This window comes from Leucopleurus acutus (genome assembly GCF_964270905.1).
Source record: "Leucopleurus acutus genome assembly, chromosome: 6".
Lineage (NCBI taxonomy): Eukaryota > Metazoa > Chordata > Mammalia > Artiodactyla > Delphinidae > Leucopleurus > Leucopleurus acutus.
Genome location: NC_139149.1, coordinates 49,774,831 through 49,802,329, shown reverse-complemented (window position 1 = coordinate 49,802,329; position 27,499 = coordinate 49,774,831). Strand labels below are relative to the sequence as shown.

General features: G+C 35.9%; 1 protein-coding gene across 2 annotated transcripts in view; it reads left to right on the top strand.

Annotated features, from left to right (window-relative positions):
* The window catches only part of KCNH7 (potassium voltage-gated channel subfamily H member 7), a gene marked incomplete at both ends in the record, with an annotated part of 453,180 nt that overhangs the window by 319,268 nt on the left and 106,413 nt on the right, over positions 1-27,499 (top strand). For both annotated transcript variants that reach the window (XM_082841792.1, XM_082841793.1), the window contains 3 exons: positions 5,889-6,317; positions 10,951-10,971; positions 19,636-19,850. In XM_082841792.1, coding sequence (XP_082697918.1) covers positions 5,889-6,317; positions 10,951-10,971; positions 19,636-19,850 — 665 coding nt within the window. The remainder of the gene's footprint in view (positions 1-5,888; positions 6,318-10,950; positions 10,972-19,635; positions 19,851-27,499) is intronic.

The following is a 27,499-nucleotide window of genomic DNA, read 5'->3' as shown; positions in this document are numbered from 1 at the left end:
GTATATTCTTAAGTTAGAAAATTGTTTCATGTCAAGATTAGCATAATAGTTTTCTTCCAAACTCTAGGAGATAAGAATCAGCTCCCAGAGGAGAGAAAGAGACAGGGAGAGAGACAGAGACAGAGAAAGACAGAGAAATAATTCAGATTGATGAGGTTTTCTTAATTTAGAAAAGCTGGTAAAACCATTTTCTAAAGTCCCATTCCCACAGGACATAAGGGTAGAAATGTAGTTGTGATCATTGTAATTTTTTGTGAACTGTGATTAGTATAAATATACATGCAAAGAAACTCAAAACTGGAAGGAGTATTAAGAGTCAACTAATCCTAGGGAATCCTAGGGGAGGTTAATGGAGGGGTTTTTGGTTGGAGGAGAAGGATTTTGTTATTTGACCTCTGAGATCATAAAAAAAAAGTGTGTATGCATTTATCTGCATTATTTAGAGGAGAGAGTTAGGATTCTCATTAGATTCTCTTGTGGATATTTAAGGACCAAGAAAACACCAAGTTTGGGGTAAAACTGAAATTAAATCAAGGAAATTGCTGTTTTATTTTGATTTTACCTTGATTTCCTATTTGACCTTGGGCCAAGTATTTAACATTTATTCATATACAGATTGAAGACATAATTACAGGCTTTCTAAAGAGAAAGACACTGGGAATATCTGTGTGCCTTCTTGGTTGAGATGTAAAAAGCTCTTAGTTAAATGTAACACAGCGTGTATGAAGATGCAGCTTCCAAATTTATTTTCAGCAGCTTCACAGAAGTGACATGTCCTGAGAAAGACATTGTAGTGGTAGTTAATTATAAGTTCATTATAAGTTTCACTTCTCTCAAGTGAAAAATGGTGCATTTAAACAAAACTATGTTTTTATGTAAGTAGTTTATCAATACTTATAATTATTTTGGGGACTGTGTTAAAAAATGTGCAAAGCACCCCTGATTCTGTTGTTATTATTTCAGATTTATTGAACATTTTAGTAGCTAATAGGCTAAGTAGAATCTCTTTTAGTTATTCAAGTTAGAAAGCAAATATACTAAAATATGGAGACAACTTACAAGGGTGTTTTTTTAATGTTAAGAATCATAACAGGATTATACTCATCTAAGTTTTATACTTCATGCCTGAAAGTGCTAACGTTGAGCAAAATTCTCAATGTGTATTCTTTCCGGATGAACTGCGGTTCGACAACTAAATCTGTAATGCAATATAACATGGTCGTATTAACCTAGTGATGCAGAAAAGACCATCTGTACCACCTTGGATATGACTAAACTGTAGGAGCAAACTAAATGCCTTGTGCAGTCATTAATTTAAGAAAGGCAGTGAATTATTTTTAAAGGAGGAGGGTAATAACTGATGAAAAATGAATAAGAGTAGGCATTGACCTCAGTGAATTGTAATAAGCTTGCAGAATTATTTGTAAACTGCTTTATAACTCAATTCCTAGTGCATTAAAAGCTAATCAAATGACTTTGATGCGGTTCACTGATTTTTAACTTGGCAATTTACTTGAGCATATAAAAGTTGTTAGTAGAATTATGTAAGAATGCTTGCAAAATAGATACTGTGATGCACGATTATTTAATTGTATATGCATACAGTGGTTACTCTCATCTACTAATTAATCCAGAGTTTAATGCTGAACGTACTTGGAGTTTGTGCACTGTGTCATGTCTTTTATCAAAACAATAAATTCTATTTCAATTATATTTACCACTGTTAACTACTAGCACACAAATGAAAGCTTAGAGTAAGAACTTAGCCTGCTTAATTCTAAAATTTTCTGTAATAGGTATTTTACATAAAATTCACTAGATGTTGAGGAGTTTGAAAACACTTTTGTGTATGCTTTAGAATCAGAATGGTAACAATTAATAACCTCGGAAAAAAGGTGAAAATTAACTGTGTTGTATCAAGTATATAGGGCATGGTATAAAGTTTACCATTTCCATCAGCTACTGGGTTCTACTCAATTAATCATTTTTGGTAAATATGAGTAAACACAATTCCAGGAGACTAAGATTCTCTGGTTAAGTTGGTCAGAGCAATTAAATATTAGTTTTCCCACAGTCAAAATTGAAGGATATTATCAGTTTAGAATCTGCTAGTGGAAATTCATTTACAGTGCTCAGACATTCTGTTAGAACTGGGATTTGGTGAGCAAAATAGGGGCTCTTCCTACAGTCCACTAGGGGAGAGAAATGTTAATCAGAAAGTCAACAAGTGTATAACTATGAGCTGTTATGAAAATTATGAAGGGAATGCTAATCTAGTTCAGAAGGAAGGAAAAGCTTCCCATGGGAAATGACTTTGGAGCTAAAACCTAAAGGATGTTCTTATAGAGTATGTATAACTGAACCACTCTGCTGTACACCTGAAACTAACACAACGTTATTAATCTACTATACTCCAATATAAAGTAAAAATTTTTTAAAAAAGAAATGCAACAGATTTCCGTAAAACAAAACAAAACAAAAAAACCCTAAAGGATGTACTAAGTAGGAAGAGTAAAAATTATCAAACACAAGGAAGCCCTGAATCTGTAAGAAGCACAGGCCTCTGGAGGAATTAAAAAGTTCATATGGGGGCGTCCCTGGTGGCGCAGTGGTTGAGAGTCCGCCTGCCGATGCAGAGGATACGGGTTCGTGCCCCGGTCCGGGAAGATCCCACATGCCGCACAGCGGCTGGGCCCGTGAGCCATGGCCGCTGAGCCTGCGCGTCCGGAGCCTGTGCTCCGCAAAGGGAGAGGCCACAACAGTGAGAGGCCCGCGTACCGCAAAAAAAAAGTTCATATGGCTGGATTCTAGAGAGCAACGAGGAAAAATTAAGCTGCAGATAGTGGGGCTAGTGATATCTTCATGCCCAAAGCAGGAAGTTACTGGGAGTAATAAAAGGTTAAATAATAGCTAACGTGATCAGAAGTTAGTATTTTTTAAAGGACAGACAATATGATTCAAATGTGGAAAATGATTAGCATCTTATCACAAGAAATCAGGTGAACTGTGATTTCTTATCTCCAGAAAGTGAGAGCAGTGGAGATAAGAGAAGTGAAAACACTAAAAAGATATTCAGGAGGTGAAATGAACACAATTAGTGGGTTAATTGGATTCAGGGGATGAAGGTGAGAGAGAAGAGTAACTACTAGAATAGCCAGCAAGTCTCAGGCTTACACAACTAGAGGGACTGTGATGCCATTCACTGAAAAAAACGGCTGGGCTTTGAGGGGTAGATTATGAGATCGGATTTGCTACAGGATTTTGAGGTGTCTTTAAGACTTCTAAGAGAAGATGTTGATGAAGCCACCAAAATGTTCATTGCAGCTCTATTTACAATAGCCCGGAGATGGAAACAACCTAAGTGTCCATCATCGGATTAATGGATAAAGAAGATGTGGCACATATATACAATGGAATATTACTCAGCCATAAAAGGAAACAAAATTGAGTTATTTGTAGTGAGGTGGATAGACCTAGAGTCTGTCATACAGAGTGAAGTAAGTCAGAAAGAGAAAGACAAATACCGTATGCTAACACATATATATGGAATTTAAGAAAAAAAAATGTCATGAAGAACCTAGGGGTAAGACAGGAATAAAGACACAGACCTACTAGAGAATGGACTTGAGGATATGGGGAGGGGGGAGGGTAAGCTGTGACAAAGCGAGAGAGAGGCATGGACATATATACACTGGCAAACGTAAGGTAGATGGCTGGTGGGAGGCAGCCACATAGCACGGGGAGGTCAGCTCTGTGCTTTGTGACGGTCTGGAGGGGTGGGATGAGGAGGGTGGGAGGGAGGGAGGCGCAGGAAGGAGGAGATGTGGGAACATGTGTATATATGTGGCTGATTCATTTTGTTGTGGGGCAGGGGCTAACATGCCATTGTGGGGCAATTATACTCCAATGAAGATGTTTAAAAAATAAATAAATAAACTCTTGTTGTCTTAAAAAAAAGAATAATGTTTGGCATTAAAAAATGCAAGTTTGGAGCTAAGAGAATAAGTCTAGGCTTGAGTTATAGATTTATGAGTCTTTGGGCTAAAGATGGAATTGAAAATATGTGTGTAGATAAGACCATCTGCTGGAAGAGTCTACTCAAATATAATGCAGAAAATTTCATAAGTTTTGAGAGTGTTCTTCCATGTTTTAAAACAATCCTCAATGCATTGAGAAAAAGTTCATAGTAAATATATTAAAGATAATGGTGCCTATGACATTTAAAGAATATAAGGAGGTAGATAATATTATAGCCCAGATACACCAGCTGACTGACTCGAAGGGCAACATGTGATTGTAAAGCCATGGGGCGATGTGGACCTAGGCTACTGTAGAACAGAAACAAAAATTAGAATTGGCATTTTCTTGTAGACAATACTTAGAAAAGCTTTGAATTATGCAGTAGTTTTTGAATGCTTTCTCTTATCTTTTCATTTCTTCTACGGGTAGAAGTTTTACCTTTTTATTTTTTTTTTAATTTATAAAAGAATGCATGCTCAATGAAACAAACAATAAAGATATATAAAGAGGAATGCATACATTATACTGAGCCAGTCGACATTAAAACTGTGGAATATGTTCTTCCACATCTTTCTCTACTGCCATGCAACTTATATGGGCAAATATAAGGTTTTATTATTTTTAATGAAATAATATCACCATAAGCACATTAAGCTAAAACTTGCCTTTTCACATAAAACTGTATTTGAATAACCTTCTAATCAGAACATATTATTGTTTTTTAAAGAACATCATAAGATTCCAAAGTATAAACATGCCACATTTATTCAACTATTCTCCTTCTAGTGGATATTAAGATTGTATCTAGTTTTTGTGCCTTTGTACAGTAATATCCTATAGATGAGATTGCTGAGTCAAGTGAAAAGTGTATTTTTTCACTTTAATAGATATTGTAGGATGACTTTCCAAGGAATTTGTAACGATTTGCCTTTCTACCAGCAAAGTGTCAGAATGCTCGTCAGCTTTCTTTGCCAGCACCAGATGTTATGTTTCTTTTCTTCATTTACTGCTAAATTGAAGAGTGGAAAATGATATTATCTTGTCTTAATTTGCATTTTTTACTACCAGTAAATTTATTAGCTAATATTTTCATTTTTAATATCTACCTTTTAATGTTTATATTTAGTTGCACTTCTAAACATCAACCTCTCTGAGATATGTTTAACATTCCATGCCATATTCTTTGACACTGGAACAAAAAATAATCAGGAGAAAGAAATTCTTATGTGTACATCTCTCTCTGAAACCAAAAGCTTTTCAAGAATCCCAAACAGAATGAGGACATATGTAATTGACCCCACTTTTCCCATCCACACTTGACTAGCAATATTATCCAATACAAACCTTCTAGGTATGTCAGGTCAACGCCTTACCGCCCCCCCATTCCCTTTCCTCCACTTCCAATGCAATTACATCCCCCTCTACCTCCACCCCAACATAATATAATATAATACAATATAATATAATCTTTCCTGTAGCTGACCCTTTTATACAAAGTATCCATTCCTTTCTAAACTGTGCTCCAACCTTCAGTTTCCCTTTAAAAAAATGGATGGATAGTGATTTTTTTTTTCAGTTTATTAAAAAAAAACCTTGCGTCATCCAAATAATGCTTTTATTTAGCTGGAGTATATCTAACCATCAGAAACATGGTAAAATTATTTCACTATTTTCTTACAACTTATATGATAATTCACATTGGTCCCAGAGAAGTTTTCTACAATATACCTCATTCTGACTGTAAAATGACTTAAGTATTAATAATTTTTTACACAGTATTTAAATATGAGTCAACAAGGTTCATTTGTTTGTTTTAGGCGATATATCCTTTGTCTTGTAACAGTGTTCTTTCCTGTTTGTATTTGTAGGGAAACTTTTTGGGTTCAAGTTCCCTGGTCTGAGAGTTCTCACTTACAGAAAGCAGTCTTTACCACAAGAAGATCCCGATGTGGTAGTGATCGATTCATCTAAGCACAGCGATGATTCCGTAGCCATGAAGCACTTTAAGTCTCCTACTAAAGAAAGCTGCAGCCCCTCGGAAGCAGATGATACAAAAGCCTTGATACAGCCCAGCAAATGTTCCCCCTTGGTGAATATATCCGGACCTCTTGACCATTCCTCTCCCAAAAGGCAATGGGACCGACTCTATCCCGACATGCTGCAGTCAAGCTCCCAGCTGACTCATTCCAGATCAAAGGAAAGCATTTGTAGTATACGGAGGGCTTCATCGGTTCAGGATATAGAAGGATTCAGTGTCCACCCCAAGAACATATTTAGAGACCGACATGCCAGTGAAGGTATGTTTGTATTTTTAAAATATGGAAACATATGTTACGGGGTAAAGAAAGGTATTTCTTATTGTGTTTAATTTTGACATTAATCTTTATACCTTTGGAGAAGAAATGTGAGTAGAGTCTATTAAAAATATGAGTTCTACATTCAGAGTTGTTACTGATTTCCTCTTTGAGCCCTAGTGAATAATTTGGTTTCTTCTGGCTTCTTCATCCTTTTCTGAGATAGAATGATGACTATTATCTCCTTACTTTATGGAGTGTTAATTAACTAATGCTTAATATAAGACCTGTTTAGGTGATGACACTATCATCTCAAGCATAATTAATTGTGCTACATTTAGTAAATAGTCAAGACCTGGGCAAAAAAGAGTAGTGTGCTGTCACAGGACTATTTTATCGACCAACTCTCTCTAAAGGAAGAGGTGTATGAAATGTGATATACTGAGTGATCAGAAATCTATACACTAATTGGGAGCAGGGAAAGGATAGGTAGGGGGAAGGGGCTCAACCAAAAACAACTTGACGTGCAAAGTCAAAATTCATTTATTTCTCTCTGCCTGCTTCAAGGTCACATTCATGTATTAGCCAGTAGTGAAAGTAGGGATGCTTAAAAGGCAATGCTAAAAGCAATCCATCATTAGCATTGATGATGGATAACATTTGTTGGATATTTACATGCGTGAGGCAATGTAAGTGCTTGACACACATTGATTCTCTTATAATTCTCATAACAACAACCCTATGAGTTAGGATCTATTATTAAGCCCATTTTATAGATGAGGAAACTAAGGCTTAGATATGTTAAATAAATAATTGGTCCAAGGTTATAGAATGTCAGAGCTGGCCCTCAAACCCAGGACTGGTCTCCAGAATCCACAGTCTATCCGTGCAAAGCTTTTCTTCCTTCGCTCCTGCTCTATGAAACTTTGCTGCAAGGGTCTGTTGAGTCATTGAATCTTCTCTGGGGAGGTCCAGATTCAGGGTACCCACTGCATGCATACATTAGTCTCACTTTTCTACAGATTTGGGTTCTTGAGAGGCCCATTGTCCTTTCTGTGGTATTTATTCCTTCAAGATCCCATCATCATCCATGCTGCCACTAGTTTTCTTTTTAAAACATATATCTGATCACGGGGCTCCTTAGTGTAGGGTACTAGACATTTTCCAACTCTCCACAGTTAGTTTTCAAGCCTCATTTCTAGCCCCTGCAGGATTTCCTCCGCTACTATATACTCAATTCTAAACCTGCACAAAAATAATTGCCTTTCCCAAAAATACATCATGCATTTTTGTGCTTCATTTCTTTGTTCTGCTGGGAATACTCTTCCTCACTTTGTCCCTCCTCACACTACTACTCAGCCATAAGGACCTGTTTCTCCTTTCCAAACCCGAAGAATTAAATGGTTTCACACCTGAGTGTGCAAGGCAGTGTTTACATATATTATAGCATTTCTTACATTCTACATTTATTCCACATTAGATGTCTTGCATTCCTATTAGATATACAAACAAATAATGATGTCGCTGAGAGCTTCTCTAGCACAGGAGTTCTGGCATAGTTGGCTCCATGGCCTTGGTCTCCAGCACAGTTGCCTGTTTCATGGAAGGAACTCAATAAGCCTTGGTGTGACATTGAGAGGATCGTGCTCATGAATTATGTTCCAGAACTACACCATCAGGAAATAATGAGTTATCTTTTCCGTAGTACTCTGAAATTTAAACCAGTTTTAGGATTGAATCGTGTGGGGATCTTTATTTAAAGGGTGCAGTGAAGTAGAGAAGGCAGAAGAGGTGAAAGAAAATGAGTTGGCAGGAAAAACTTCAAAGAGAGACAAATCAATGTCAAAGAAACAAAAAGAACAGTTTTCTGTGAGATAGATTTGATGTGGTACAAGAGCAATTAGCAAATCCACTTTAATCTCTAGTCCAAAGAAAGTCAAAGGGAAAAGGAAAATAAAATCAAGGACAATTTCCAAACTGGATCATTGTGTAAGGCTCTGTAGAGAGCTGTAGAGACGCTGTAGCGTCTACAGCTGTAGAGACGCTGTAGCGTCTAGTCACAGCATGCTCACTCTCTCCTGACTAAATGAAATCTCTGAAATTTGATCTTTGAGCAATGGATCCTATGGCTGAACAACAGTAAATCCAATATGATAATTCAAATGACCAGCATATATTTTTGTTTGTTAGTCCAATCTGTGTAGTCATCTTTAGGAAGCATACTGACTTTTCAGAGATTGGCCTTATTGCCTAGAACCTGAGTTACAGTGTAATAATGTTCAGAAACAATATTAAATGATAACATATTCAGTGCATGGTACAGACTTTTAGCCTGTGTTCTGACAGTGGTGCTGAGTAGGTTAGATCAGATTTCACGATTTAACTTTATTGTTTTCAATTTTATATGGTCTCCATTTTGCACACAGTTACTGATACAATTATGGAAGAGGATGTGTTAATATTTTGGGCTTCTCAGTGCAGGTTCTATTCAGGGACACTCAGTGTTGAGACCATCCTCAATTTTCTTCTCCCACCCAAGCTATGTTATTTTCAAAAAACTGTATCACTTGCTTGCAGATGCTAATGTCAATGTCTGACTACCAACAGATAAATTCAGAGGGTATTTTGTACTTCAATTTTAGCTACAAAGTCATTGATTAGCATAGGCGAACCTATAATTCCTAAAGCTTTATAAATTAATAGACTTTAGAAACTGAGCCACTGATAAGGCAAGATGGAAAACTTTTAAACCTGATTTTAATTTTATGAATTCATGTAGCTCTTTAATAGGTTAAATCCCACATGCACCAGATTTTGAATTCAGATTGTTGTCTCTTCACTCAAGAAGAAAAATTCCCTCCTCTATAGGCTATCTTTATAGAACTTTAAGTAATTTGCAAATATATCAGTGCATAATATTTTACATTATCTTTTCATTTAATCTATATTATCAAATACCTTAGAACCATAGTTCTCAAATCATTTGTGGTGAAGGACCAGAATATGTTTTTCTTATCCATCACATACCAATATATTTGTAAATACAGTAAAATTGCACTACAAGAAAATGAAATTTTAAAAAATAGACATACAAAATATAAACCCCAATTGTTGTATTATTAAATTGAACAGACGTAAAATTACTCTGTCAACCTGCTACAAGACTCTTACTGCTTACTCTAATGTCAGCACTTACAGTGTAATTTCTGCACTTACAGTGTCAAACACTCTTAGTGCTTACTCTAATTTCTGCACATACAGTGTCAATTTCTGCACTTACAGTGTCAACAAGCAGATCTCAGCTAGCACCAGCACACAGACCACATGCTCTGCCTCAGAATGTCAAAGCAGCATTAACTATATAATGTAACTTTGGGGCATTTGGTTTTTTGGAAATTGCAACTCTTTATATGTAATTTCCAGGTTGATGAATAGAATTATAATATTTAACTACTTGCTTGCAAGCAGTTATTACTTTACTAATGATTGTTGGCCTAGCTTCTGATGGAGATAATTAATTCTATGTAATCGAGGTCTCTTCCATTAACGCTATTTGTTTGTTATGGTCCCTCAAAGAGAGCAGAGCATTGACATGTAAGGTCACAACTTTATTTGTGCATCTCTATGTGAGGTAGTGTCTATGCTAGCAATTCAATATACTGCATTATTGAAATTGCTTCAGTTGTAAGATTTGAAACAATTATTATATATCCCAAGATTTTAAATATGAACAGCATTAGCATAAGTGTCAACAAATGTGGAACAGATTTTTCAAATTTTGGATATATTTAAATGATTTTAACATGACTTCATTTACATTAAGCTTGTTTGTTTCAAAACTAGTAATGAATATTTTTTTAGTAGCATATATGCAACAAAGAGTCAGAATGCTAATCTCAGAATAAATCTGCAAACACTCCATTCTGAGATTTGACAACAAATCCATTATAATATAAACAAATTTCCTAAATTTTCTAGGTATTACACTGAGTGCATTGTGGACAACATAAATTTTTAAAGCTCACATTACCTTTAAATAGTCAAATCTTTCACTGATTTCTTATAATTATTTTTGCCTAAGAATGGCTCTTTGAGTACTATTTGGTATTTTCAAAATGTACATTGAAGAACACTTGTGGGAAGAACGGTTCATAAAATTGTGATTAATAATGCAAGTTGGTTTGTTAAAGTAAACCATTGTCTTAGAAGCATTTTTCTATTAACACACTAGGTTAAATATGAAAAACGTTACTTAACATGCAAAATGCTGTGTAGTTTTTCTTTGTAAGTGATGGCTGAAGTAACACTAAAATTGACTTCTGACAAGTTTGAGAGTTTTTGTCACAATTGCAGGCATGTGGGTATGGCTTTCTCCAAATCTGGATCTTGGAATCCATTTAAATTAAGTGAGATAAATGTTTCACATATTTGAACACAGATGCTTATGATGGCAGATATTTTTAGCATATGCATCTTACTTGGTTGAATAGTACAAAATGTTAATTTCAAAGATAAATTTTCAATCATTACATCCTGTTTTCTCTGATTGTTGTTACAGAAGTTATTCAGTGCATATAACATAATTTTAGTCTTCTTTTTATATTTCTCTCTTTTTTTCCTTATGTGCTCAAAACAGACAATGGTCGCAATGTTAAAGGTAATGTATGAACTCAAATTTCATCATCTGATGCTTAGATTGCCCCTTTACTCGGCATGTTAACTTGCCTGCTGTATGCCATGTTCAATGCAACATCATGCTGCCCTTAGTGAGCCCAGGTGCCTGGTGGAGACATCATGGCTTGATTTTGCTGGAGACATTGTTACTTCCTCAGCTGTGCCACCAATATGACTATGAACTCCTTTTTTCTGCAAGAAGTATAAGCCTAGGTTGACATTGAAGACTTCCTAAATATTTGAATAATTTGGAAAGAAGCAAATATTAAGCTAAATATATTCCGGTATAAAAGAGGCACATAAGCCTATTTCAGCCAAAAAGAAAAAAGCCTTTTTGAGTACAAGAATAAATAAAATAAGCAAAGTGCTACATGACAGCATCACTTCACTTGTTCCTCTTTTGTTTCCTTAAAACTAGTTTCACGTTCCTGGATGGCAGGGGGTATGGTTTTAAGCTTACTGTAGTAGTAAACTGTATATGCATGATAGTCATTTTCTATTTTTCTATATTACATTTCAGTCATTTTAATTGTGTCCTATATAAGTCTGAAATCACTAGCATGACCTACAGCTACTGTAGGGTAATGTTTAACTGGGCAATACCTCTGGATAAATCTGGATTTGACTAAAAATTGGAAATTCACTTCAGTTTTTCTACTCTATTATAGTAGATGCAAATAATCACAAAATATAACATTATATTTTCATCCAGTTGAAAACTTTTGGAGCTTAGTCCTTTAACATAGGCTATGCATGCTGCTGTCGGTGTGCATATGATGACAATGACTCATTTGTGCATGTGTGTTGCATGGACACGTCTCCACCAGTAACCATCATTACTTAGAATTCACTGTTTTGGCCTCTTCTGTATGTCACTGCTGCTCCGATCACTGTGAAGTTTTGTATATTGATTTCTCAAGTGCTTCCCTAACTAACTCAGAGCTGGTGATGATTATGAATTAAGACCACTAGAAGCTAAAGATCTTTTCTGGTCAGCAGCGCAGGGTAATTTGAAAATAAGAGAAATCGTGGCAGCTTCTCCCCAGCCTAACTTTATTTTGTAAGCACTTCAAAAAGGGTCTATGCAGAGGACCTCCAATTGCAGGATGGAATTTCATACACATGATTATTCTATCCTTGGCCTGTCCACTCAGATTTCTAAAAGGGAGCAAATTAGTGTCAGCTGTGGGTAGTGATTTGAATTGATATAATTCAGAACATAACCTCAAGAATACAGACAGCTCTTGACAACTGGTCTGTGTGAAATATGACTGGCTTTAGCATTTAACAATTAGCAATAAATTATTAGACATTAATTTTCCAGTGATCTTTAAATGCAGTGAGAAATAAATCTAATTTTTCTCAATAAATAGAAAATTGAGCTTGCTAATCTTTCAAACTAGTAGTTCACATAGTTGTCTTTCAAACTACATTAATTTCATTTTTTTCTTGCAAACTAATCCATTTAATCTCCAACCCTTTTTTCCTCAATCCTGCATTTTTTTCTTTTTTTTTTGAATTTTATTTATTTTTAAACAGCAGGTTCTTATTAGTTATCTGTTTTATACATATTAGTGTATACATGTCAATCCCAATCTCCCAATTCATCCCACCACCACCACCCGCCTCCTGCCACTTTCCCCCCTGGTGTCCATACGTTTGTTCTCTACATCTGTGTCTCTATTTCTGCCTTGCAAACCGGTTCATCTGTACCATTTTTCTAGATTCCACATATATGCGTTAATATACGATATTTGTTTTTCTCTTTCTGACTTACTTCACTCTGTTTGACAGTCTCTAGGTCCATCCACGTCTCTACAAATGACCCAATTTTGTTCCTTTTTATGGCTGAGTAATATATTCCATTGTACATATATACTACATCTTCTCTATCCATTCGTCTGTCGATGGGCATAATCCTCCATTTTTTAATAGCAATAGTCCTTGAATAAAAATGAATCATAAAAGTCAGAATTTGGGATTAGGAAATTCTAACCCATTGCAGAAAGTTTTCACATATTAATATTTATAAAGTTAAACTCCTAAATTAGATAAAACATGTGCAATTTAATAAAAATTTAATGTAAATGCACCCTCCAATGTCCTTATTATGTGTTCAGGCTCTGATTTTGAAAACTTTAACAAATATTTAAGTGTCTGGCTCTTTGAGATTTTCACAGAACAGTTAATATGCTAATTAGATATAGAACAATGAATTAGTGTGCTTTTTAAATTTTTGTGACCTTGTTACTAAACCACATTTAAATAAAAATTTAAAAAAATAAAAAACAGGGGCTTCCCTGGTGGCGCAGTGGTTGAGAGTCCGCATGCCGATGCAGGGGACACGGGTTCGTGCCCCAGTCCGGGAGGATCCCACATGCCGCGGAGCGGCTGGGCCCGTGGGCCATGGCCGCTGAGCCTGCACGTCCTCTCACAACAGTGAGAGGCCCGCGTAACACAATAATAATAATAAACAAATTTCTACACTTCTTTGTATGCAAATACATAATTACAGTTTTTTCAATATCTAACTCAACCAAAAATAATTTCTTTAACAAAATAAAATAAATGATTTAGAAATGCGCTTGGAAGGTCTTCAATATCATCTACTGCAGTTTATTCCCCTCAGGCAAGAGTATTGGCTAAATCTCTTGCACAGGTGATAGAAGCATCTTTATCTCTAGAGGATCCCATTCTTTAACTTTCTTGGAAAATCTATTTTACTGCCTATTATACAAAGAGCTAACTCAAATCCTTCTTGCTGAAATGTAATTTTTTTCCCCTTCATCTATCCTGAGTGGACAGAGATACTAGCCGGTTACTTCTATTCTTGATGTAACATCACAGTATAAAAACAGCAAATTGGTACTCAAGCTTTTCTGCTAAAATGGAACAATTTCCATTTTACCTCCTTTCTTAAGATCAATTTTGTTTTCCTTTAATAATTCCCTTAGCACTCTGACTCTTTAAAATAAGACTTCAGAGTTCCAAAATTGTAACCCATTATCAAAGAGTGAAAAAGTTAATTCAGATAAATTGCATATGCTATTTATATGTATGTGTGAGTGTGTGCATCACCTTTTAAACAATTTCTCTAACATGTGGGAGGCAAACTTAATCCTAGTGGTTTTTCTGTTTATTCTGCCTTCCAAGTCATCATAAAAATTAACCCCACTTACCCTTATTAGTAAGTAAGTCATTAAAATAATTTACCCTTCTATTGCATCCACCTCTTCATTATCCCAAGTAACTCTGTATTCCACTGACTGATATGTTCAGTTTCCAACTTGTCTGTGAATCTGGCATATGAGTCAGAAACAAAACTACCCCCAAGATTTCTCTAGCTACAAAACCTATCAGACACACAAAGGAAGTCAACAGATCTGATACAACTTGTATCTCATATGCTGCATTGGCCATACCAAGTATTTGTGATCTTATAAGAATTTGCAAATTGATTTTCAGTCATGACAGTTTTCTTCTATAAAGTATATGTTATGCACTGAAACAAACAATATGGATATTGAGTATAAATAATTTGGTGACTAATTCTTATATATTTTTTAATGTTAAACTGGTTACCTTATGCTTATTGACAGTGATCTTTTATAAAATCCAATTAATGAACACTGCATTCGCATTTTCTTTGATGTTAAGCCACTTCAGCAATTTAGGTTTTATTAAACTTTAGCCAGATAAACTCATGCTGTAAGGTATATTGTATAAAGACCTGATGATTTGAAAACAACCTTAATCTTTTTGGTTTCTTTCCCTCCTGTCCCATTTGGCTCTCAAGAGCAATAATCTTTATTTATTTATTTATTTATTAACATTATTGTTTTTTAAAATTTATCAGATGTCCTTAGCTATATTTCCAGCACCATCTTAAGGAGAATATATTCTCCTTTAGCATCTTGTAACTCATGATAAATTGAAATAACCTTATCATAAAAATTTTAAATACGTTTAATGTAAAATTCTTCCTAGATGTTGCTTTAGCCTCTAGCTTGATCTTTAAATGCAGTATATTTCTTTGTAGCTAGAACCTGGCTTATTTTATATTTACTCAGACACTTGTAATATATTAGAGCTTTATCCAGCTGTTGGTTTAGTCTTCTTGGTCACCTGTTTTCCATCTCCTACTAGTATATTAGAAAATTTAATCTGGTCATCCATTCTGCAAATGTTTCTCTGAAGAATATCAAGTCCTCCTAAATACTTTTGAGCTTTACATTCTTTTCTATTGAATCTACTATTTCCCTTTATTTCTGCCCATTTATTTTCTTTAAATTCATTTACTTTGTTTTTCAGGTTATCTTCCTTTCTTTCTTTAGAATTTTAAACGCCATCTGTTTATGATCACACTCAGGGAGGCTGCCTTTCACCTTTAAGTCCTCAACCAAGGCCTTTCTGAATATAGACCTAGGAGATAGGAAACCCTGCATTCTAATTTCTGGTCCTTGATTCTTATTCCATTTTGGCCTCCTATTGTGTCTGCTTGGGCTTACAACTGGTAAAATGAGGATATTACTAATACGTTTCTTAATTAAAGTGTAGGAAATTATTTTGATTAGAGTTTAGACAGATTTCAGAGAAACCTAAGCTGACACTGATTATCTTGCAGACAGTAACAGACCCCAGCATGTAAACATCTGCTTCAAATTCAGTGGAAAATAGCATAATGATTTTTATTATACAAGATGAAATAGATTTTGAATGCCTTATCTAAGCATGCATGAATTATTTTAAGCAGTATTTTAAGTTCTGCTGAATTCTTTAAATGTCTAGATTTAACATTAAAAAAAAAACAGAATAGAGTAACAGTTTAGAAAGGTTTTCCACTAGTAAGTAAGAGAAGCTAAAACACAGATTGCAATAAAGTAATATTCTGAGGCCAAATCTTAGTGTGATGTGTATTGGCCACTGGTTTCTCAGCCCTATCAGACTAATGTCCCCTCGTTTCAACTTTTTGTTATACTCATTTTACTATCCTGAAATGACGTTCAGAGATGATTTAACCTATTTCTAAAAGATCAACATTATTCCTTAACTTTAATTTAAAGGAGGAGTTAAAAGGAAAGTAGTTCATAATAAAATATTTCTCTCGATTTGTTAATGTTCAAATATAACTATACTAGAAGACATAATGTGATAATCAGAAATAAGAAAAAAATTTGGTTTTAAGAACATTAAAGACATATAAAACAGTCCACATAAGTACTGGCTAAAATGATAGAGCAGGAGTACTGAGGGATAACCAAGTAAAAACCACTATTGGAATAAATAATGACAGATCGGACTTATTTATATATAAATTTTTAAAATAGTAAATAATCAAAATTAAATTAGGATTAAAGCCAGAATCAACTGGGGAGAAAGTGAGAAAGTGTGATATCCACAAAAATGAACTGGCCCTTGGTTTTAAGTTTAATGTCAAAATGATTCCCTATGGGATAACATGCAATGCAATAGTAATGCATTGCACAGGAGAAAGAAATCCCACTAAACATCAGGATGTATATTTATCCTCCAATACTTAAAAAAGACCTTGCAGACCATACGCCTTCAGAAGCAATGGGAACTAGAAGATGGATTAGAAGAAGAAATGGCAATCAAGACATTATAGAGAACACAGACATAAAGAACAAACTAGTGGTTACCAGTGGGCAGAAGGAAAGGGGGAAGGGGCACGATAGGGGTATGGGATTAAGCGATACAAACTACTCTGTATAAAATAAATAAGCAACAAGGATATATTGTACAGCAAAGGGAAATAGAGCCATTATTTTGTAGTATGGAGTATAATTTATAAAAATATTGAATCACTATGTTGCATACCTGAAACTAATCTAGTATTGTAAACTGACTATACTTCAATAAAAAAGACATTATGGAGACATTGTGGCAGATCTCTGGGGAGTTCTTAAATCATTCCAGGTGTTTATTTTTTACCTAAAAATTAACGTAGGCTTCTTTTTGTTGTATCATACATCATTTTACATATATAGGAGATCAATAATATAAAATATTTTAGCAGAAATTTTATTAATGATTTGAGGTGTGATTCCTATAATTGTCTGCAAATTTAATAATATTTTGTTCCAACATTGTTTTAAAAAGATTCAGATATCTTCATTTATATGTTTGCATGTGACAGCTACAAACACAGACTGTAACCTGAAGTCTGAAATTTTGTATTGGCAACTCAAATAACACAAGTAGTGTATCTCCAAGTGATTTGGTTTTCCAAAATGGTGAACAACTTTTGGTAAAGTTATGAACAAAAAAAAGTAAAAATCTTCATTCTATATGGCAGTTGTAGCTCTGAAAGTTTCAGTGTATATTAAAATATGTGAAACAAGTTCAAGTCTCAGATCATTATAAATAGGCTTTTCACCTACATGAATGCCCGTTGGGACATCTGGGTCAATTTTTCATGGTGAGAGAATAGACACCTCCCATCACTGTAACAAACAAAAGTTCCCCCACAGATGCCTCTAGGGTGAAGTACTGTTACAGTGTGAAAAGTATGCTTAAGGGTTTGAAATACAATTTAAGTATATACCTGAGCTCAGTGTTATATAATTTCATGTCAATATCCCTGTGTGCAGTAAAGTCACCTAAGCAGTGAAAATATGACATTAGAGTTGGGAAAAAGACAATATCTAAGAAATCTGAAGTCCTAGAATATTTTACAAATTTAAATATTAAGATATAGGCTGGGAATGTAGGCATAGAATGATACAAGAAAGGAAACACTATCTAGGATATGTTACAAAACTAAATTAGTGATGTGTATAGGAGAGTTTTACAAAGAATGGGGTTTCTTACAGACCCATCTGAAAGCTAGATTAATTTGGTAACTTTGGGCTCTTATTTCTCTTCTTGTCATATAAATAGAAAAGAGAGTAAGAATCTATATTCAAATGAGAACATACTGGGAAATAAATGCCCAGAGAACTTAGTGACATTTTTTACATGGACAGACTTGGCCGTCATCATAGATAAAACTCAGAGAATGAACAGAAATGTACCTCAAGGAACACAGGGTTTCCTACATAGATTAAAAAATCTCTTAAAATCATTTCAATATTTTATTGTAACCAAATATCAGTATAAACTTTTATAAACAAATACAGTGTGATTTTCCTCCAGGGTGAATATGAACTAAATGGTGGGTATTTTTTTTTTCTTGGATTATATTTGATCTGAGTTGATTGACAGTTGTCCAAAATACACCATCTATAAATTTAATTTTCAAAGGTTTATACCTCACTTGGTGCAAAAAGCACATTCTGATCTCCAAAATGTGTTAGTTTCATTCTGAACAGGGGATAAAAATAGCATAAGGCAAAATGTGCTGACTAGCAAGTTCATTCACGCAGTTTGCATGTTTCAAGCACTCTCCAGGCAGAAAGTTAATGGCTGTATAGCACTCGTGGGCTCAGGATTTTTATAAAAGTCTTCCTCATGCTAATTTTTAAGAGCTACATAATGGTATAAGTAATATTACCAATTGTATAAGAAACTCTTTGGAGCATTTCTTGACTCTCTATAAGCAACAGACAATAGGTTCATCTCAAAACAATATGTAGCTGGTCAGTGTACTTATCCTCAACTAAGGGGCCCAGGGTCTTGGCACAGTGCCAGATTGTCTTCGTAAAGAAAGGAATGTGAGAAGTGACTAGCGTTGGTCAAAGAGTCCAAATTACCAGGAATAAGATCTGGGTATCTAATGTATAGCATGGTTAAAAAAAAAAAAGATGTAACCAGGTGCTGCCAACCCCAGACAAGTCTTATTTACCCAACTATGGTCACTTCAATTTTAAGTTATGTTTGCCAAAGCATTCTTCTGCTATGTTTTTTTTCCCCCTCAAAAAGTGGTCGGCCTTAAATCTAAATAAAAGGGAAAAAAAGAAAAGAAAGGAAAGATTTAAAACTCCCACATAGGAGCCAAACTTTTCAATATAGTCCACATAACACACACACACACACACACACACACACACACACACACACACACACACACACACACACACACACACCCATACACATAAATGACATTTGTCCTTCTCATTGTTACCTGAAATTCCTGTCTGGACTTAACTCTCAGAATCTCTGGGAAGCATCTCATACATGTAATAGAAGCATATGAAGAACACAACTGGCTTGTCACTTGTTATGGCACAGAGAAGGGAGTAATACGAATTGGAGCAGGCTAGACAGCCATTCAGAAGTTTCATGGCCAACATGATTTTAACCTTCCTTGAATAATTCCTAAATTATAAAAGTCCTTCCTTGAATAATTCTTAAATTATAAAAAAAGAAATTCTTGAGAAACTTTGAAAGTAGAATTTAGCCAATAATAGGGAGTAGAGTTCATTCTTTTATTCCAGCCTTTAATGAAAGAAGCCAGTTAACAGCTAAAGCTGTCATCTGCTCTCTGGGTGCACACCTAGGGCACCATCTTATCCTTGGATACTCACATGCCTCCATATGTCAGATGGTGAACAGGTATCAGCCAGCTGCATTTAGTCACATCTGAATCAGGGTCACAATGGTCATGGATTACTAACAGGTCATTCAAGACCATCTCTTTCTTAATTTTTCCTGATATTGCTTTTACAAATACTTTCCAATTTTTTAGGGCCTTTTAATCATATCAAGTCAAGCCTCCTGGGATCCACGTCGGATTCAAACCTCAACAAATACAGCACCATTAACAAGATTCCACAGCTCACTCTGAATTTTTCAGATGTCAAAACTGAAAAAAAGAACACATCCCCTCCTTCTTCAGATAAAACCATTATTGCACCCAAAGTTAAAGATCGAACACACAATGTGACAGAGAAAGTTACCCAGGTAGGACACGATTTTACTATCAATTTTAACTGTTTTTAAAGTTATTTTCTGCACCATAAAACTCATTCCTTTTCCTATGAATGAATATTAAGAGAGGTAAGCCATTTATTTGCACTCCAATTTCTCAGAAGTTGGGTGACCCTCTAATGTAATAGATAAATAAAACTACAGACTATGATTTTATCTATTGCAAGACTAAGCAAAAATGGGCTGGCTTGGTTTTCTTGTTCCTTTTGTTGCAGAAGTGGTTAACCAGCTATTCATCATGTTTGGGCATTTATTGTTTTGCTGCCAACTCTTGCATTATTAAAGCATGTGTTTTTTTAAAATATAATGGATGTGTCTATCGAAGGTTTAGGCAACTAATTGGGATTTACTCTTAACTGTGGCCCTCTTTTTGCACTTACACTACTAAGTAGAGTCAGGTATGTCAGTGGAATTGGGGAAAAGAACTGTCTGAGTTGATGAAAAGTCAGAGTGAAACAATATATTTCACAGGAACAATATTTTATTGTTTTTTAAAAAAAATATTGCAAGTTGAACTAAGGTAAAAAGGTACTGTCTAGCAAGAGTCCTGTTTTAAAGAATAGAGAAAAATGATTTGTATTTATTATATCAAACTACCAACCTAAGCAGTACCCAGGTTTTGCTTACAATGCACTTACATTGTTGGGAATTCATGAGTCTAAAATTTGTGCCAAGTAAACAGTTTTTGTTTTTTTACAAACAACTTAACCTAGTATATTTGCTTAGCAAATCTTTTTATAAACAGTCACAATATAAAGATAAACTTGACCCCAATCTCTATCCCAAGCATTTAAGATTTTACATTAATATAGTTTTTTGTAATTGTAATCACTACAAACAACACTATAGTGGTTTGTAAATAATGTCTTAAATGTGAGCTAAAATAGCTATGTAAAGACCATGAGTCAGTTGTAAATAGACCTGAGTAGTCTCTATTTATTTGAGATGAGAGATTATACATGCCATACTCAAATATATATTTTGATATTTATGTAGTAATTAGGCTTTCTACCCTTGGCATTTTGTTTTTCTCAACTTATACTTAGTAAACTGGGCCCAACAGTGATAAATGAATAGTCTACTATTATTTGGGTTGTATTGACACCGTTTTGATAGCTTTGAATTTTACTTGCAATTAACTCAAAAAATACATTATTTGTAGACCATAATCATCATATGGATATATAGAAAGAGATTTTAGAAATTGAACAGTAGGCTGGTTGCAGATGTTAGGGTCAGGGTCCTGCCAGTAGCGTAAGTGAGTAAAGTAGTCATGGTAGCACAGCAGGCATGGTAGGGGCTACAGGGACTTACAGAGCCCAGAGTCCCTCCTGAGCAGATGGCTGCCACTCAGCTCCAGCTAACTGTGGTCATGCAAGAATGCTTGACCAATGTTTTCAAATCTTCCAATTTTAAAAAGAATCTAGAAATCCAGAATTTAAGATAAACTCTTTATTTCTAAAAGTTGGCAAACTAATTCAAAATGCTTTTATAGGCCAAACAAAACATACCTAAGGCCTGTGGGCAGCCAAGTTTGATCTTTGCAAAGTTTTCATGAGCTTGGTTCACTACAGGGCCTACCTTATCCTGCCACCTTCAGCAGGTCCACTGTGCCAGGAGGAGATGAATGTACACATGGATCGGAGGTGGCACCTCTACTGGGACTTTCTGAGCCTGGTAAGAGGAAACATTTATACAAATAGCGCTAATGAAATCGTGGTGTTAAAGAATACAGGAACACAGGTCGAGGGAAAGTAATTATACTTTAAGGGAGGAAATTTCAGAGAAGAAAAACAGATGAGATGGGACATTTAAGATGGATCCAGAAGGTTACTTATCAAACTGGGTAGTGAGTGATGTTTAAAAGCATAACTCAGAGTCGCATGCTCTTGTGCTTTAATTCTGGCTAAGTCATTTATTGTGACATTGAGGCAAGTTTTAGTGATGACAAAACTTATTTCTCAGTGTTGATATAAGAATTAAATAGAATGATGTGTGGAAAGTGTTCATCAAGGTGCTATGTACATGGCAAGCAACATCAACCATTATTCTGTTTATTAATGTTCTCGTATGACTTCTCCTGGCCCTCTGCACTATCGCTGCAGGATCCTTTTATCTACACCCTGCCACGACCTAGTAAAACACCTGGCAGAGTAGAGTTCATGAACGTTCACTGAAGGAAGGAAGGCAAGAGAAGTTGACCAAGCAGACAAGGGAAGGGGTGAGAATCCCAGGTAGAGGAAACAGCAAGAACAAAGTTGTAGAGGCACAGAAGTCCAAGTGCCTTCTCCTAACAAGTAGGTTCTTGAGCCAGGGAGTTGCTAGGTTGGGCAGGAGCTTGTTACAGATTGGGGAGCTGCTGGAACTTTCCCCTCTGAATGGTTCTTCAATACCTTTCTCCTCAAGTGCCTTGGGGGTTTGAGTAAAATGCAACAGCCGCCATCAAAAGGTGAGCATTCTTTTAAGATCTCATGCTTTCTCTTTAAAATCCTGTGACTTTCATATTTAGCTCCATAACATTACATTTAAAACATTTTAAAAAATGTTTAAAACTGTTACTTACCACTGAGGGACACTGAGGCCCACATCAAAGCCCCATAGTTTTCCTGCAGTTTCTTATACTTCACCCAAATCATCATGGAGTGCCCCTCCCCACAGCCTCCGAACTACCCCAGGTTGAGGAGCAGGCAAGAAACCTTTCAAAGGTGGGCTTCCCTGGTGGCGCAGTGGTTGAGAGTCCGCATGCCGATGCAGGGGACGCGGGTTCGTGCCCCGGTCCGGGAAGATCCCACATGCCGTGGAGCGGCTGGGCCCGTGAGCCATGGCCGCTGAGCCTGCGCGTCCGGAGCCTGTGCTCTGCGACAGGAGAGGCCACGACACTTTTTTTTTTTTTCACTTTTTTTTTAACAATGTAAAAGATACAGTGATAGGAAGGAGATTCTGGAGACAGAACACTTAAGTAGCTATGGTTCTGGTCAGAAATGATGAGGGACTGGAAAAAGATTGAGACTGAAAACTAGAAAGAAGGGGATATGTAGGCTCGCTCTATCTTCTTTTTAGACCCCCTTTAGCTCTTAGTAGCAAACCTTCCAGTTGTCAACATGTCAAACCAAACAAGGTGGAGATCAAATACTGAGACATTCCTCCTGCAAACATAGCCTCTGGAAATTTTTTTAAGTACTTGAAAGCAGAGCGAGCCTATAACTATTTTCTCATTTAGTGTTTGTGAAGTTTCCTGATTGTAGCTATCTCTGGAATCCCCATATTCACAACATATAGTATCACTTGCCTCCTAGTCTCTAGAAATAATTTTGTAGTGACTCAGAAACTTTACTATTACCTTTGTTAGGACTACATGGAAATCCTCCTTGTCAAGATATTCTCAACATATTTGCTGTAGGCAGCCAGCAGTATTTCCGTTATCTAATGTTCTAATATGTTTTATTCCCTTGATGGACTTGTATGGTAATCCTTTTTTCAAAAGATATCAGGGCTTTGTTCATCAGTCATTCAGTAAGGATTTTTAAACACTCCTCTGAGCACAAACAATAGAGCAGACATCAAGAAAAAAAAAAGGCATAAATGAAAGAAACAATTCATCTCTGTTCATTGTTATACTCTCTCACCATTTGGATCTTATCTCTATTGTACTTTGGCTAATTATTAATTAGCCAGTTAATTGTTTGCCTCCCCAGCTAGATTGAGTTTATTGAGCAGGGACCATGTTGCTATCCATTCATCTATTCATTCATTCATGCATCTGTGTATTTTTTTATTCACTCAACAAGCATTTATTGAGAGCTAGTATGTACAGTGTTAGGTTCCGGGAATTCATATTAAAAGGCAAATTCTCTGCCTTCAAGAAGTGATGGAGACAGACAAGTTGGGTACATAGGCGTTGTAATGCAATGTGAAGTATTACACTATAGGTAAACTCAGAGAGCAGAGAGTGCTGGGAGAGGAAACATTGCCTATATTGGGAGGTTGGGGTGGTGATTGGGAAATATAAACTCTTAGATGAGTTTTGAAACTTGAGAATTTTCTGAGATTGTGTGTTAGAATCTGGAGTGGGGCACATTTGGGAAACTGTGAATACCAATGGATGAATGAAGCATGAGGTGTTTGTATTACTAGAGCCTAACGTAAGACACAGCACCTAAGAATCTTAAAAGATTCAGAAATGCACCACCAAAGGTGTTGGAGAGAATTAAGCAAGAGTAAATCTGTGGGTAAAAAATTCCCAAGGCAAATGCTTGCCTTCCAAACTCTTCCCTCAAGCAAGATTCTCATTCTTGCTGTTATTTTAGGTCCAAAGATTCCTTTTAGTGGCTGGTCTGAGAGGCCAAACTTCTGCATGCATCAGCTCTTTATGTCATATTCCATCTGACCTTCTCTATTCATTGAAGGAAGTAGAAAATAACTCTCAGAGGATGTGGGTTTTTTCTTCCTTAACTACAATCCACCTGGTACAGGCAAATGTGTAGTAGGATCCACTTTGGGGAAGTGGGGCCTTGGTTGGGTAATTACTACCAAATTCCAGTGGAGTGATGGAGAGAAAACAATGAATTGGAAGAAATGTGTGGGTGAAGAGCAAAGATCTGCTTTCACCATGCGATTGCATTTCTCAGTAAAGGATCAAATTCTTGGCTGTATCTGCCCCCTTTTAAGTAAAAGTAAACCAAACTTTTACACTCCCATATCATTTCATTATTTTTGAGGCTAGTTCTAGTTCAGATGTTATGCTGAGCTTTAGGATAAAATGTATCATTTTGTTGTCACATTCAGCTCTTACAAATTTTGTACTAGATCACTCTCCCTAGATAGGCATAAGAATGTCAGAAGGTTTAAGAAGATGGCATTGTGGGTTTCAAATATTTATTGGCCAGTCACATAAGGCTCTATCAGTCAGTGCTGTAACAGAATGCAAGTAATAGAAGCCTAAGTGAAACCACTTTAAGCAAAAAATGAAAGGAGGAGGGTCAGCTTATAGGGTCACATAACCGAAAAGTGCAGGGGCAGGTCTGCTTTGGGCCACAGCTACATTCATTGTTTGAACAGCTGATGACATTCTCTCCTCTCAGCCTTGCTTTCTTCTGTATTGACTTCATGCTACATCTGATGGAAGCAAGGTCCTTAGACTCTCCTGTCTTACCTAATACTCACAGTTGGTGATCTGATGGGAAAGGCTTTCTCTCCACCAGTGTCCATATCAATTCCCGAGATAGTGAACTCTGATTGGCCAACCTGAGTCCTGTGCTCAGCCTTGTGGTGGAAGAAGTATAGCCCTTGACTGCGGACCACACCAGAAAAAAGCAGCGGGGAAGGAAGGGCTCTAAGGAAAGAAAACAAAACAACAGTGGCCCATTGTGTAGATGAAGATAAGAATTCAGACTAACAGCATCTCACACACACACACACACACACAAAATAAATGCACATTATATGCTGGGTAGGCTCTAGAGACACAGAAGTATAAAACCTAGTACCAGTACTCAAGGGGTTATAAACTACTTGGAGAAAAATATTACAGCAACATATAATAATAGCATTTGCAAATGCTAATATAATAAGTACTACAAGATCATATTATGAAACTAAAGGTAGTTTGAGTGTCCTTTATATACAATACTGGCCAAATTATGAGCAAATAGTTCTGCAACTTATTATTTTACTACTTAAAAGAAATGTCTAGTGAACTTAATAGAAACCCATATTGTGGTCATCAGAAAGACATATGATGAAGAAAAGAATTACTACTAGTCCACAACTATAGTTTTCTTATAGCTTTACTAAGGAGAATACTCAAAATAATTAGTTTCAGGAGTAATCACTAAGAGACTTAGGTCACAAGAGAGAAATTTCTGAATGTTTAAAAGGCCATATAATTTTGAAATCTACATAGAACCTTAAACCTAAAATAAATTCCCATTATCTGGGATTTATTTAAGTATATTATTGGCGTGAAAATAGAATTATGATAGATTTAATAATAGGTGACACTGATTGAGCATTTACTATGTGCCAGGCTCTATGCTAAGTGGTTTAACAGATTATCAGTTTTAATCCACATAACACTCCTGTGAGTTGGTACTATTATTATCATCTCTAGTTCATAGAAGAGGAATCAAGCTTAGGAAGAAGGAAGCAACTTACCTAGGTCACACAATAGATGGTGAAAGTGAGCTTCAGACCGAGATCATCTGACTCGAAGAGTGAAGATCTTAATCTCTAAAGTACATCCTCTTTAATTCTGTTTTGTTTTCTTATCTGTCCCCTAAATCTACTCAGAAGTTAGGATGGCGTTGGGAAATACCTGTAACATTTGGCTGTATGGCAAAATATCCTAATCTAAATGTTTACTAATAACTGATTAGAGAAGTGAGTCTACAGAAATAAGGAAGAGAATGTGGTATATTTTCTCTAAAACTCCTCAAACTCTGCAAAAAGCAGCTGAATAAAACCATCATTAAGGATGCATTATCTCTTGTTTAAGTTCATATCCCATTTTTCTTTTTTTTTTTGTTTAACATCTTTATGGAGTATAATTTCTTTACAATGGTGTGTTAGTTTCTGCTTTATAACAAAGTGAATCAGCTATACATATACATATATCCTCATATCTCCTCCCTCTCGTGTCTCCCTTCCACCTTCCTTATAACACATCACTAGGTGGTCACAAAGCACCGAGCTTATCTCCCTGTGCTATGCAGCTGTGCTTTACACTAGCTATCTATTTGACATTTGGTAGTATATATAAATCCATGCCACTCTCTCACTTCATCCCAGCTTACCTTTCCCCCTCCCCATGTCCATTCTCTACGTCTGCATCTTTATTCCTGTCCTGCCCCTAGGTTCTTCAGAAACTTTTTTTTTTTTAGATTCCGTATATGTGTGTTAACATACGGTATGTGTTTTTCTATTTCTGACTTACTTCACTCTGTATGACAGACTCTAGGTCCATCCACCTCACTCCAAATAACTCAAATATCGTTTCTTTTTATGGCTAATATTCCATTGTATATATGTGCTACGTCTTCTTTACGCATTTATCTGTTGATGGACACTTAGGTTGCTTCCATGTCCTGGCTACTGTAAATAGAGATCAGTGAACATTGTGGTACATGACTCTTTTTGAATTATGATTTTCTCAGGGTATATGCCCAGTAGTGAGATTGCTGGGTCGTATGGTAGTTCTATTTTTACTTTTTTAAGGAACCTCCATACTGTTCTCCATAGTGGCTCTATCAATTTACATTCCCACAAACAGTGCAAGAGGGTTCTCTTTTCTCCACACCCTCTCCAGCATTTATTGTTTGCAGATTTTTTATGATGACCATTCTGACTGGTGTGAGGTGATACCTCACTGTAGTTCTGATTTGCATTTCTCTAATGATTAGTGATGTTGAGCATCCTTTCATGTCTTTGTTGGCAATCTGTATATCGTTGGAGAAATGTTTATTTAGGTCTTCTGCCCATTTTTGGATTGGGTTGTTTGTTTTTTTGATATTGAGCTGCATGAGCTGCTTATAAATTTTGGAGATTAATCCTTTGTCCGTTGCTTCGTTTGCAAATATTTGCTCCCATTCTGAGGGTTGTCTTTTCATCTTGTTTATGGTTTCCTT